At 33.7% G+C, this 15140-nt stretch overlaps 1 protein-coding gene and 1 pseudogene across 1 annotated transcript in view; both read right to left on the reverse strand.

Moving 5' to 3' along the window:
* Positions 1-5628, reverse strand: part of LOC149239564 (putative carboxylesterase 3) — a 32087-nt gene extending 26459 nt beyond the window's left edge. The window contains exons 1-2 of the mRNA XM_089369901.1: positions 5624-5628; positions 5417-5474 (exon numbers count right to left, since the gene is read on the reverse strand). Coding sequence (XP_089226027.1) covers positions 5417-5474; positions 5624-5628 — 63 coding nt within the window. The remainder of the gene's footprint in view (positions 1-5416; positions 5475-5623) is intronic.
* A 4595-nt stretch (positions 5629-10223) lies between these two features.
* The window catches only part of LOC149239565 (putative carboxylesterase 2), a 51211-nt pseudogene continuing 46294 nt past the window's right edge, over positions 10224-15140 (reverse strand).

The raw sequence follows: 15140 nt of genomic DNA on the forward strand, positions 1-15140 counted from the left end.
TCTAGAGAGTCAACTTCAATTATTGGGTTTTGATTTTCTTAAAGAATTGTATGAGACAGATTTATATTTTAAAGAGGCATTGGAAGCTTGTAAGGATCCTATTTTGATAGATAGGAATAAATGGTTGGATTATTTCTTACAAGATGGATTGTTATTTAAGAGAAACCAGCTATGCATACCAAATTTTTCTATGAGGGAGAACTTAATCAAAGAGAAACATAGTGGTGGACTTGCAAGACATTTTGGTATAGATAAGACTTATGAACAGTTGAACATATTTTATTTTTGGCCGAAAATGAGATTTGAAGTGGAAAAGTATGTGAAAACTTGTAAAGTCTGTCAATATGCAAAGGGAAGAAGCCAAAACATAGGTTTGTATGTTCCATTACGAACTCCAGATAGGCCTTGGGATATGGTAGTATGGATTTTGTTTTGGGCTTAGCAAAGACTCAAAGAGGAAATGATTCAATTTTTGTTGTAGTGGACAGATTTTCAAAAATGGAACATTTTATTCCATGTTATAAAACCAGTGATGCTACTCACATTGCAAATTTGGTTTTCAAGGAGATTGTAAGATTGCATGGGTTACCTAAGAGTATTATCTCAAACAAGGATTCCAAATTTGTTGGACATTTCTGAAGGACACTATGGAAGAATTTGGGAACTAAACTGAGCTTCAGTTCTACCTATCATCCACAGACTGATGGATAGACTGAAGCTGTGAATAGGAGTTTGGGTAATCTTTTAAGGAGTCTTACTGCAGAAAATCCAAAGCAGTGGGATCAAGTGTTGGCACAAGCTAAATATGCATATAATGACTCACCTAATAGGAGTATAGGACAGAGTCAATTCCACATGGTTTATGGAATGCATCCAAGAGGAGTATCTGAGTTAAGAAACTTGGGAAAAGATGAGATGAAAGGTGCAGAGGGAGAAGATTTTGCTTTAGCAATACAAGAAATACATGAACATGTGAAACAACAGCTACAGGATATCAACATCAAGTACAAAAACAGAGTAGACATGAAAATAAGAGAAGTGAACTTTGAAGTTGGAGATTTGGTTTTAACACACCTAAGGAAGGAAATATTTCCAAAGAGGGAATGTAAAAAATTGAAGTTCAAGAAAATTGGACCATGCAGAGTATTAAGAAAATTTTCTGCAAATGCATATGAAATTGAATTACCCCCTGATGTTGGAATATTTTCAATTTTCAATGTTGCTGATCTATATAAGTATGAAGGTGAATTTGCAAAAGATATAGAAGAAGACCAAGAGACACAAGAAATTGAATGGGTAAAACAGTTACCTGCAGCAAAGGAATTACAGCCAGAAAGGATTTTGGACAATAAAGTGTTCAAGAAAACTGGAGGACAGGAGTACTTTTAGTATTTGGTCAAATGGAAGGATCAAGCTATTGCTAAAGCTACTTGGGTAACGGAAAACATGCTAGAGAAATTGGGCAGTTCTGTAGAAGAGCTCATGGACATGATCCGATGAAGAATTTTGTCCTCAGGAGTCTGATGCAGGAGCATAAGTCTTGAAGACAAATTCAAAGAATTATTCCAAAAAATACAAAAAAATCTACAAGCAAAGGAATGGGGTCCTTTTCCATCAATTTCCATGTTTTCCAGTTAAGCATAGAGCTAGGATATAGGATTTGATCATGATGTAATAAGTTTCAATTAGTTAGCTGTAGTGGAGATTCTCGAGGAGAATGCCTTGTAGAACAAATAGGATTAATAAATTTTATCCTTTGAATTAGGATCTGGTTGTTAGGGTGAATGAGTACTTATGTAATTTTCATGCTATTGTAAAGGGATTTTGACTGTTGAAGAAATTTGGCTTCCTTGGAGAAAATTCAGTAGATTTGGAAGATTTAGTTCTATGTATGTGAATGATAAATTCACTATCAAATCTCGAAGGATAATCTGCTTTGAAATCTCTGTGAATTTCCAAGTTTAAATGGTGTTTTGTGAAATTGGTTAAAATTGTGTCGATTGTGTTAAATTCCGTGTTTTTCCTTTTAAACTAAGTTTATCGTAAATTCTGAGTATATCAAGTGAAAGGTTGAGATTTGTAGAGGGAAAACCATAGACAGAGACTGAGGCAGATCAATGATGTTCAACGCGAAAATCAACCAATAGTTAACGAAGTGGTTTGAAGAAACCCAAGTGGTTATTGGGTGCAAGAAAGGTTGTAAGCGATATTCACCGTTTGGGCTCCGATTCCAATAGAATGTGCCACGTAGCGAAGAGGAGAACTAGAGAAACCACCTTTTTGAGTGGATTTGTAGTGCACAGGTTTGTTGGCCGATATGCATTTAAACATTAGATCTGACGGAGCAAGATCAACGATTGACAAAAGAGGAGCAGGTTCAAGGTTGGGGAGTATTGTAATCGTTGGATCTTGAAGAGATCAATGGTGGAAAAGCGCAACGGGTTTTAGAAGGCAGACTTAAAATTTTAATAAGCTATTGGTTATATTTCTATCGGGTCCGAACTAATGGAGGTTTAGCGGTGCTCCGCGATTTTAGAGGAGTCGGATAACTTAGCGAAGCTCAAAAGGTTATCGGTGTATTGTGACTGTCGATAATGAAGTGCGATAGTGTTATTCCATTTCTTATGGAATAACACCGAATAGTGTATTTTGCGTGTTACTGCATTTGTTTTGGAGAAATAGGGATGATAGTATTAAGAAGTGGATGAGAGAGAACCCATTAGACCAGCTCAACCTGCAACCAAAAATAGAAGAGATAACCTTGCATTTTAGTAGTTTAACACTCCTGCCTACAACCAGACTGCCACCATCCTCATTATGGGATGGTAGATCAGTATCGATCCCTGCATTGGTATCATAGCCTTATGAAGAGGGATTTTTGTTTAAGGGATGATGAGAGTAACCATGGGAACAACTTATATGTCATTGGACACTGAGCTTGTGGTATAGAGGCTAATCTCATCGAACCATTTTCTAAAGAAGATAAGGGTCTTGCGGGTTGTCATGGTGATGGTGTTATAAGCCCTATAGGCCCTCGGCCCTTAGTTTCACACATTTATTTACGGAAAGTTGTTAAAATTCTCTTTGGGTCCTACTCCACTGATTTGTTATAGGACCTCAAGTTTTCCCTAAAGCTCTAGGTGGGTATGCCTTACGTCATGTAATGCAAACTTTTCAAAGGTAAGCATCGAGATGATCCTTTCCTTCTTTCAATCTATAATGTTTGTAAAGATGCCACTGATTTTATGGCCCTTCACTTACGAAGAGGTGTTGTGAGAAATTCATCCCCCCCCTTGGGTTTTTCCCTATGAAAATGTTGTACATGCTTAACCCTCCATAAAGGAATCATATTCTCAGGTGGCTCCTATTCTGTTCTTGGTTGAAAAATCTAAATAAATTTCCTTCTTAGAAATATCACACCTTGCTCTCAAGAAACTCCATTAGCTCTATGCATAATCAACCCTCATATGTCTATTTAATGGTTTATGGTCCTACTCCAATCTTTACCAATGGATCCATTCTTCATGGACCAAGAGTTGTAAAGTTAATTTGTTCTCCAAAGGCTTCTTCATTGTGGCATTTGTAGAATTAGAAGACTACCATAAAGTTTTATTTAATGGGTTTCTAATATGGGGCAATGCTGGATTGTTCCTAACCCCTTGGCTTCGATATTTTGACCCTTCTATAGTAGTCATTTGCAAGCTACCAATATCGACCTATCTTCTTAATCCACCTACTCACTTGTGGAAACACTCAATTTTTGATGATATTGTAAACTCCACAGGTCATTTCATTGCAACCGATAATTCTCGTGGGAAGTTTTGCATCTACACTTATGAAAAAATATGTGTTGAAATTGACATCAGTAAAGGGATGCCAAACAAAATTAATTTTAAATTTTGATTTCCATTAGAGCTAGGCATTGGAATATGAGAATATTTCTTTTTGCTAGCACTTTTGTCATCAAACAGGCCATTTACAAATTTCTTTCTCTTTGTTCAAATATTACTAGAAGTGGAACATTTAAAATTCCAGAGCAAAACTTTGGAAGCCCTACAATCAACCTCTTATGGAGGACGAGACCTCCTCTCATTCAAACAAGGATGAGGAAGGATCTGATGATGAAATGCATGGACAAGGAGGCTCAAAATTCGACTCCTCAAAAGTCTCTTGAGGATCCTATTATGGACCATGCTCCCTCGACATGAATAGAGATAGTTCATAATAATGCTCATTCGGGTGCATTGAAGTGAGCTCATGAGTCTACTTCTTTGTACTCTAACAAGGATTCGCCTTCAATGCACAATAATAATCTCTAGATCACTTTGATAAGCCCACCTTTGGAAGGTTGGGTGAAGGTTTCAAAAAAGAAAGGAAAGAAAGGATGCTTTGAGGACCTACCCAAATTTGGGTGATTCACATTTGCAATTGTTTCTTTTGTTCCGCTATGTCTCCTTTGCTATTCTTAGTCGCATACATCTTAGTGATATTCTTATCAATATATGGCACATTGTACTAGAAAAAGAGGAGTGATTGTACATGATGTATATCATTTCTAATTGGTCAATAAAATTCACCTTACATAAAAAAAATATTCTTTAAATGAATGTAGAATGTGCCTAACCTAATGGCAATGGAATGTTACCACTATTTATACATTATAATTAATAGAAATGGGCTTAGCCCTAGGCCTCACAGCGGGACCACATTGCAGATCATTCCATTTATTCGGACACTTCATTATCTTCATGACCCACAAGTTTATTTTATTTTTTTATATCAATTAAATGTTTAGAACTTGTGCTAGTATGGAACTTTCTCATTTGGTTGGTTTTCCCACATCTTGAATGACTATCTTTTTTTGCTCCATTTTTGTCATATTTTTTATTGGTTTTCATATTCTAGATAATTTTCCCACTACAAGAAAAACTCTTATCCTATTTAGTTTGATGTTTCTACTTTAAAACTCTTATCCCATAGGCTATATTTCTTCTTTTTCTTCTGCTATTATTTTTGGACATTTGTTGATAAACAATAATTATTTCTTTTGTCTCGTTTCCCAAGTGATGAGTTACAAACAAATAAAAACATATTTTTTTAATTTTGTGACATAGAAATTAAAAAATTAACTTAAAATAACACTAACCATTAAAAAAATTATAAATTATAATGGAAATATGCGTGTGCCATTAATTTTTTATATATAAAATTGAAAAGAAATCATTAATAAAATATAATTTTGTGATTATTAAATTTTTATATAAATTATAAAAGTTTAATAATCATGATGTGATTATTCTGAAATAATTCATGATGTGATTAATTAGAAAGAATTCATCAAAATCAAGAGAAATGGCTGAAAAAGTTCATCAATTTGAACGAGCTGGTAGGTTTCAAAGAAAAAATCAGATCTTACTTTTCTAAAACGCTGTAGGGATGCATCTGTGATTCCGCTTTTCGCGCCTATTAAACACCTATTAAACACAAACTTAACAAGTCCAAAAATAAGCATATATTTCTCAAAGCGAGTTTATCTTTACTTCGATCTGAGATCTACAAGGTGAGGAAGGATCTGGATTTTTTATAGCGAAGGTTATTATCCCTTCACTTGGATTTAGCTAACGGCATTTCTGGCAATCTATGGGGTGTGATTGATGGTTGCAGCGCTTCAAAGGCTCTGCATTTAGAGGAGATTTCAAAGAAAAAGCAAGCTGCGAAATTTATGAGACTACAAGGTGATTCTTCTCTTGTCTCTAGTAATTTATCAGCGTCTGGTTATCAATGAGCCAAATTAACGGAGACCAAATCGCCGCTCTTAAATCTTGGGTTAGCAGCCAGAAGCCCTCTATCCAACGATTTGTCGCATCTTCAGCTGTTAGGTTATCTGGTAGGAGTTCTAATTGTAATCAGCATCATGGATGTGAATCCTTCAATTTGTATTCTTCTGGTGGGAGATCGGGAATTTTCCTTCGAGAATCTGTCAACAGGGAAGAGATGTCATTTATCAGTAGTGAATCCAGTGTTCACGGTTCTTCTGCGCTTCATGAGAATGGCATCTCTCAATCTGTTGACTGTGATTCTTCGGTAACTTTATTGCTAATTTCATTGCTTCCCTTGTCTTATTGAAACCTGGTTGTTATCAAAATAAGAGCTCAACTCTTTCCTACAAGCCCCTCATCGTTTCCTCCTCTTCCCATTTTCTAGTCAACACTTCCATTGACGTCTCAGTCTCTTCTATTCGATCGTCTTCACTCCCATTCACCCATCGTTCCTTGTCCGTATCTCCCATTCCTATTCAACCATTCCCTGAAGTCATTTCTCATTTCCCCATTAATAACTCTAATTTCAACTTTAATAATTCACATATCAACTTTGATGTTAATGATATCTTAAATAGGGAGAAAAAAAGTTTTGATGATGACATTATTTTAAAAATTAAAAACATTCATTAGGGTGATAATAGTAAAATGATTCAAAATTCATTTATTAAAAACATTCTTGATAACGACAATACTCAGTTTTATTTTAAAAGAAATGATATCATAAATGAACATTATAATATTGGAAATAATATTCATAAAAATAATTTCTCTAATAAAAAACAATACTAGAAGCAAAGTTTGCAACTCTTATAATAATATTCTTTTTAATAATAATAATAATAATTCTTTACAGAGCATTTTTAAAAATGTTATTAACCTTTCTAATGTAATTTTGGATTTATTTGTTTTTTGCCTCTTGAATAAAGGGCTGAATTTCACCCTTACTCCTAAGAAGATTCCATTTGAGGACATTAATTGTAATATTGAATATGGAATTAGAGGCCTGCCTAATAATGTTAAGGAGTTTATTAGGCAACACTATGCTATTGTGCTTAGGAAAACAATGCCTCCTAAAAGCAACATTAACAAAAATGAGTTTCTTGCCCTAAAAGCCCTAAGTGATAACCCTGACATTGTTGTCCTAAAAGTGGATAAATGTGAGGCAATTGTTATTTTAGATAAAGTTGATTATGTTAACAAAATGAATGACCATATCTATAACAATGGTAGTTACATTAAGCTTAACAAGGATCCTATTAAGAAAGTTTCTAAAGAAGTTTCTTTTTACATAAAATCTAATAATGCCCTTAATCATCTTAGCAAAAGCTTACTGAAAGCAACCTTCTCACCCCCAGAATTTATGACCTTCTGAAGATTCATAAAGATGGGATCCCCTTGAGACCTAGTGTTAACATGATAGGTGGGCCCACTTATCTTCTTGCTAAATTCCTAGCTCAAAAACTCAAACCTCTTGTTGGTCACACCAACTCCTTTGTTAAAGACTCTACTTCCTTTGTTAAAGAGTTAAAAGATATAAAGCTAGAGCCTAGGGATCTGTTAGTAAGCTTTGACGTTGTTTCCCTTCATACTAATATCCCTATTCAAGAAGCCATCGATGTCATTAATCGTGTTACTGATGAGAACACAACCAAATTGGTTGGACTATGCCTTACCTCTACATTTGTCAGCTTCTAGGGTGAGTTCTATGAACAAAATTGTGGGGTTGCAATGGATTCTCCTCTTTTCCATATAGTTGCCAACTTGTTCATGGAAGATTTTAAGAGCAAAGCTTTAGCCTCTGCTCCACTCTGCCCCAAGTGATGGAAGAGGTTTGCTGACAATACTAGTATCGTGTGGCCCCATGGTCGTGAAAAATTAAATTTGTTTCTCAACCATCTTAATTCCCAATCTGACTCCATCAAATTCACGATGGAAATCGAGGTAGATGGATGTCTTCCTTTTCTTGATATTCTCCTCTCGAGAATGGATGATGGTACTGTCTCTCATAGGGTTTTTCATAAAAAAACGCACACTGAACAATATCTTCATGCCAGTTCTCATCATTTTCCAGCACAAAAACTCGGGGTTCTCAACACCCTTGCAACCCATGCTCTAAGAATTTATGATGAGAATCACTTAGAAGAGGAAAAATCTCATTTGTTGAAAGTTTTTGAAAATAATGGCTATAGCATGCAACAAGGCCTAAAAGCTTTTCTAAGGGCTAGTAAAGAATCAAGGATTAAACCTTCTCGTGATGATACAATCTCTAACATTCAACTTCCTTTTATTCAAGGGACCACTGATAAGATTTCCCATATCCTAAAAAAGAACAAAGTTTATGCTACCTTCAAACCCCTTAATACCATTAGAACTTCTCTTACATCTGTCAAAGACCCGTAAACCCTAAAGACATGAAAGGTGTCTACTCCATCCCATGTTCCTGTGGGATTCCCTACATTGGGGAAACTGGGCGCTCCATTAACCAGAGAATCCAAGAACATGCAGCATAGATTAAGCACAACCACTTTCATTCCTCGATTTTAGCTGAACATGCAGTGAAATCCAATCACCATGTTTGCATCGAGAATTGTCGAGTTATCACAAAGATTGATCACTTCCATCATAGGAAGCTTCGAGAAGCCATTGAAATTGAAAAATGCTATTAATCTTAACAGAGATGATGGTTGGAAGTTAAGTAGAAGTTGGATCCCCGCTCTCTTTTCATAATTCTTTTTCAATAAATATAATAATTAATAAGATTATTTTTATTTTTATATTGCAATTTATATCCTCTTTGATCTCCCTATTAAAATATTACCCAATATTTGAATATAATAATATTTAAATATAATTGTTAAATATTATTCTTTTTTAGTAATAACCATATTAAATTTATTTTTGATTCTATAATCACAAATATTCAATTATTATTGTATTATTAAATTAACCAAACTAATTCATATTATTTTAATTAAAATATTAATAAATTAAAATAAAACATAACAAAATAATAATACATTTATTCAACCAATTTTTAAAGGCTTAATTCATAACAACTCTTTTCTAATGGCTAACTCTGGAACAAATGCATCCTTGTTATTTAAACATTTTGATTGACTGATTTTTTCACCTTTGTCGGGATGATGAACTATATTTGATGGTTAGAAACGACCAAAAGCTCATGATGTGATTAATCTGAAAGAATTCATCAAAATCAATGTGGATCACAAAAATCTAAAATCAAACAAATAAAAATCTCATTAATAAGTTCAAATCTCTTTTCACATATTTTTTAAATCATTGTTAAACTTAAAACATCCAAAACCTATTAATCTTTTAATTATTTTTAACATCTTCAACAAAAACGTAATATTCATATTACTATTAAAAAAAACTGTACATATTCAACCAATACCACTATCATATGCCTTATACTGAAACTAAAATATTATATCCTTCAACATATTCTACCATTTTTGTCCTCCCTAATTAGCTGGAAAGTATATCCTGTCTTCCCTAATACATTAAAATGAACTCCATGTAGGCAATTATACTTCATATGCTATCAAAAGACAAATATAACAAAACTAAAGTTCTGAAAATTACTTCCCCACCAGTAGCTGGAAAAACATCAGCGCATTGGAATAGATCCCCGCCATTGTGGAGGAAGCTGTGATGGAATATTTTAGGAATACTTATATTTTGATAGCTCGCATAAAGGAGATGTTATAAAAGGATTTCTTCAAATTCTCAATGCGAAGCATCCAATTTACCAGATTAGGGAACAAAGACCATTCAATGATTACCCTTGCTTCTCCATAAATGGCTATCTGTTCCAAATTCTGGCATTATACAATAATCCCCATAGCGATAACTTCAGCTTTTGTATTTGTACCTTCTTCACCATACCAGTATATAAAAAGAATTTGTAAACTTAAATTTCGATAATTAATTGATTATAATGTGAATGTATTATTTTTTGAATTGTTTTTAATATCTCTCAGCTCAATATATCTGAAGTTTATTATTTTTAACATCTCTCATGGATCAATAATGTATTTGTGGTTTTTAGACTGTTTACTTCAAAAAAAATCAATTCTTTTTTTACAGTTTTTTTTTTATGATCAAAATAAATATATGAATGCATCTCTTTATTTTTCTATTTTGTGTAATTTCTCTAGACAAATGAATTAACATTGATCTTTCAACTTGTAAGAATAACAAATTACAAATAAATTATTGTTGCTCCGGGTAAAAGACAACAAATTACAACAAATTATGATCTACATGGCCGTCATCAGAAACAGAAACAATCGATTTCAATATCTGCGTAATGACACTTTTGCTAAAGCTATTACCCTGTAGCCTCTTATGTTTTTAAGACGGTCCACTTTCTTCAATATTGGCTCCATAGTGCAGTTATTACCCTGTAGCCTTTCTGTTTCCGCAACGAAACTGTATATGCTAAACAATCACAGATATTCGCCTTCATATTAACAAAGAAAGACTCTGGGTAGGGTTCTTACAGTCATCAGAGGAGGAAGGGGAGGAAAAGGAATGCATGAAGTCCGAAATGCATTTCAACATGAGATACGCATTCTCAGATTTGGGATTGAAGAGATCGAACACGTGGCCTTCGCCTTCCGTAATAACCAGATCAGCGTCTTTGCCTGCCTTTTTTAAACCTTCATAGTACAGAACAGCACGATCTCTGAGCAGATCCTTCTCTGCCACGAATACAACCATTCGTTCATACACCAGAGTGGACAGATCAGGAGAACGGGGTCCAACTGGGTTAGAAAATGGGTGGTCTTTATCCACTCCTGCAGGGAGGACGATGCTCCATAGTGCATCCGACAACTCCTTAAAACCCTCCGCCTTCGCCTCTGGCCTAACTTCGCGGCCAACTAGTTCTTCCCCATGAAAGCCGGGGTGAACCAGAATGGCCCCTTGGAAACACAGGCCATCCCATTTCCCTCCACTCGCAAGGATTCCCAACTGATGCACGATGTTGCCTCCGGCATTGTCACCTGCCACGAACACCTTCCTAAAATCTACGTGTGAAGCGAGCCACGGATCCACGGACACCCCATCCAGCGCTACTGCTTATGTGAAGCGAGCCACGGATCCACGGACACCCCATCCAGCGCTACTGCAAGAACGCCAAAACAATCGTCATAAGCAGCAGGGAGTCGACGCTCTGGCGCTTTCCTGTACTCCACTGATAGGCATATCACCTTGGCTTCTGTAGCGACTTCATTGACATAGTTGTGATAAAGCGGCGAGGCAGCCGATCCAATAGAGAAAGCCCCTCCGTAAATGTACACAAGTACCGTAACGTTCTGTTTTCCATTAGTCACTTCGAACGGAGGAAGGAAGAGTCGAACGAAGACACCTGTTTCAGGATCGATGACCACGTCCTTAGATGACACTCCTCCCTTGGATTCATTACCGAGCTGCGGAGAAGGGGGAACGGTACCCTCGTCGAGCAAGTGTTCAACCGTCCCGTCTTCGTATATCCTCAGATGACCGGGAGCCTCAGCTAAGATAGATAAAGAACAAGATGATTCCTCCATAGGTATGTCGTTGGTAGTGCTGCTATCAATCGCAAAGCCGAGGGGAGGAAAGCAGATAAGAATATAATTACAAACGCCAGAGGCTTTAAACCGGACACCCTGATAATTCCCAAACATACATTTCAGTTTAATAACGACCCTTAATGTTCCATTAATATCGTATCATAAACAGGGAAATGTTTTGGACCTTACTTTCATGAAATGATTATGAGGCCTTACCGGGCACTACACTTGTGTAATGTGACGTAATTTGGTGCAAACTTTCATCACTAGTTTCCACTACGGTCCGCCGGTCACTGTCCAATGCGCTGTGGTATCACCATAAATTACGGAAAGTTTATTTCTATCGGTTGCAGTTAGGGGATTAAATTTGATGGTATTTATTTGTAATTTTCTTATTTAATCGTTAAAGAGTAATCCTTGTAAAATTTGTACGACGGTTATTAAGTTTTCACACTTCGATTTAATGAATTACTTAAAATTAGTGATTTTGGTATAAATAAATAAATAAATAATTTTAACATTTTAACATAAACAAGTAAAAAAAAATTAAGCGTTTTGATTACTTATAGTTAAACATAAGTATTGCACTATTTAACATCCCCAATGCTAAAATTTTGAGATGAGATCTAAAAATAAGGCTAGAATATTTATAGTGTATTATAAAAAGAAAGTGTATTTTTGTTTTTACTTACTATGTAATTTTATATTGTACATATTTAAGCATAACAAATAAACATTTAATTTTAAAGTTTAAAGGTTGAGATTCATACATGTCTATATAATATGTATTAGCTATTGGTATTCTATAAAAAAATATTAAGTTTTTTTCTTTGAATAAATGAAATAATTGTTTTTTGTTTGATTTTGAGAGTTTTATGTAGTTTATTTAGCGTTAACATATTTGTGATAGATAAAATGGGTCTATTTATTAGTTTGATTAGAAAACAAATATATTTTGTGGTTGAATATGGGAATCTCAAATGTATCCTTACTAATGCTATGATGCTCTCAATAAATTTACACTTAAATCTAAATACAACTAGGAATCTCAAACATGTAGTTATTAAGGCTATGATGCTCTCAATAAATTCACACTTAAACCTAAAAACAACTATGTATGTGCCTTTTAGGTGTTAGCCTGTGAGAAGATTATGAATTTCTTCAAAATCCATGCTGGCATATTATTATTTGTTGAAATGTTCTCTCAAGTTCTTATTTAAAAGTGGCTTCAATCCTGTATTATTATGTATAAGGTCTTTCTTAAATACAACTCATCAAATTATATGTCAAAATCAAATATCATTTGTTTATCTTCAAAATATATTAAAGTTAATAAGTTTGACCAAGCTAATTAAAAATTTAGTATAATTTGAAAAAACTTTGAAATTACGTAAATAGTAGTCATATATAATTACACCAAATTATTAATTAATTTAACAATATAAATGAATATGTTTAATAATATTATTATTATTATCTAATTTTATGGGACAATAAACCTTTTTCTCTGTAGTGATTTGACTAATAAATTTAGGAAAACATATATAGTCTATCTCCTTTAATTTTGAACATGTTACTTTTTAGATAAAAACACATACTTTTAACTATCAAACCCATTAAATATATAATACACCATACAAAACTTATATTAACTTATATTACAAAACTTACTTAAAAAATATAACCGTAGCAAGCTTTTTAATTATATTGTTTTAGAAAATATTTCCCATCATAATCAATGTATGACTATGCAGTGAGGTGTCGAGTGAGATGTAGTTTGATTGCTAAGACTTTGCGTGGTAAATTATATTGTTTTGGTAAAAGTCTTCGGAACCCCAAAGTTTCTCTAAAAAATTTATTTAAATATTTAAAAGTAAATTTATATAATTAAAATTACAATTTAATAAAAATATCATTAAATTTTAGATAACAAAATGTATATGTATGTATGTATATATATATAAAATCATTTTGATGATGAACCATAGTAGTTATTAGGAACTACACCACATGTTGCAATCACAACGCCGTAAGGTGGCTCCTAAGAAGTAGGGAAGTAAGGAAACAACATAGGAAATAGTAATGTAGGTGATGGAAGAAAAATCTTATACATTTCAACTTAACCCTAAGAGTACAAACATTTTCAAATCCTGGGGGTTTGTACCCCACATTCAAAACTATGGTAAAAGATGCTTCTAAGATTCACAAGTGTTCACCCTCCAACACAGATTGATCAAGGAAATGGCGAGATGATGAAGATGCCATCCAACCTACATGAACAGGGTAAGGAAACCATTATTTTATTATGACTAATTATAAAACAAAACTAACTATTTTTATAATTTAATTATAACCTAAAACCCTTATTCCAAAATAAACCACATCTATCAACTTAATTATATTTGAATTTTGTATTAAAAAACAGATATAAACATTTTTTTGTTAAAAGCAAACATAGATAATAACATAATCTTACCTTATTATATGTTACATTATTATCTGATAAGTTTCAACATCACATCCACTAAAATATATAGCTTCTCCTCCCATTGAATTTTATATTAAAAATATACATACAAACATGATTTTGTTAAAAATAAATCTAAATAATAACATAATCTTACCTTATTATAGGATAAGTTTCAACATCACATCCACTAAAATATATGGCTTCTCCTCCCAGTGTCACTTTACCCATGTCAGTTTCATTGACTAAATTTGTGTAACACTACAACAATTAATTTTAGAAATGAGAAAATTTGAGGACCAAACACAACTCTAAGGAACAATTACACGTCATTTTCATTGACTAAATTTGTGTAACACTACAACAATTAATTTTAGAAATGAGAAAATTTGAGAACCAACCACATCTCTAATGAAAAATCATGGACTAAACCTTAGACGTACTGACCTGGGGTTGAAGATGCAAATGTGGGGAAAATCTACAAGGGTTCCACTATGCCAAACATTGACAATTGCATGCGGTCGAGCTTTGGGAGTAAGATCTTTTACCAATCTATCGTTGATCTCATTGTCCACAGTCATTCCAAAAAGTCAAGAGGCTAGAACACTTCCTCTTTCCCATCTATTTCATGGCCATTGTAATCATTTCGCTGAGTGCGATGACCAGAATAATAAAACACCAAAGAATCTCCTATTGGTACAATAATACCCAGTACACACCTTATCTATGATTTATCAAATCCCAAGGGTTTATCATAAATAGAGATATAAAGTGAAGTGTTCTAGCAATAAATATCTACTATGGTGGTCAAAAGATCCATGAAATATATTGATGGGGTGAAATCACCATGTATGTAGTTAGTTATGTTAGTCTAAGTTGGGAAAGTGGTATTTTATTAGCATTTTTGTGCATGATTTTTGTAACCAATAAGATTGAAAGGGCTAAATGCCTCGCAAATATTTGATAACTTTTTTGCTTCATGTTTAGTTATTATGATGGAATATAAGCCAACGTTATCTTACTTTAAGCTAATGTTATCTTAACTTTTAATGGTAAAATGGAAGATTATGTTACCCTCTTACTATTTAATCGTAAAATGTAAGATTATGTTACCCTCACCTTTTAGCACTTAGTATATTTCTTTTTGTTTACTTTTTAACACAGAAGGGATGACTTCATCTAATAGAACCTCTACCACTATCTCATCATCACTATCTAATGTATGTTTGTAACTGCATAGCATATTGTTGTGCACATATATACACATTATAG

This window comes from Pinus tabuliformis, chromosome 8, assembly GCF_031772625.1.
Source record: "Pinus tabuliformis cultivar Carrire ecotype Pingquan chromosome 8, CPIR1, whole genome shotgun sequence".
In the NCBI taxonomy this organism is placed as follows: domain Eukaryota; kingdom Viridiplantae; phylum Streptophyta; class Pinopsida; order Pinales; family Pinaceae; genus Pinus; species Pinus tabuliformis.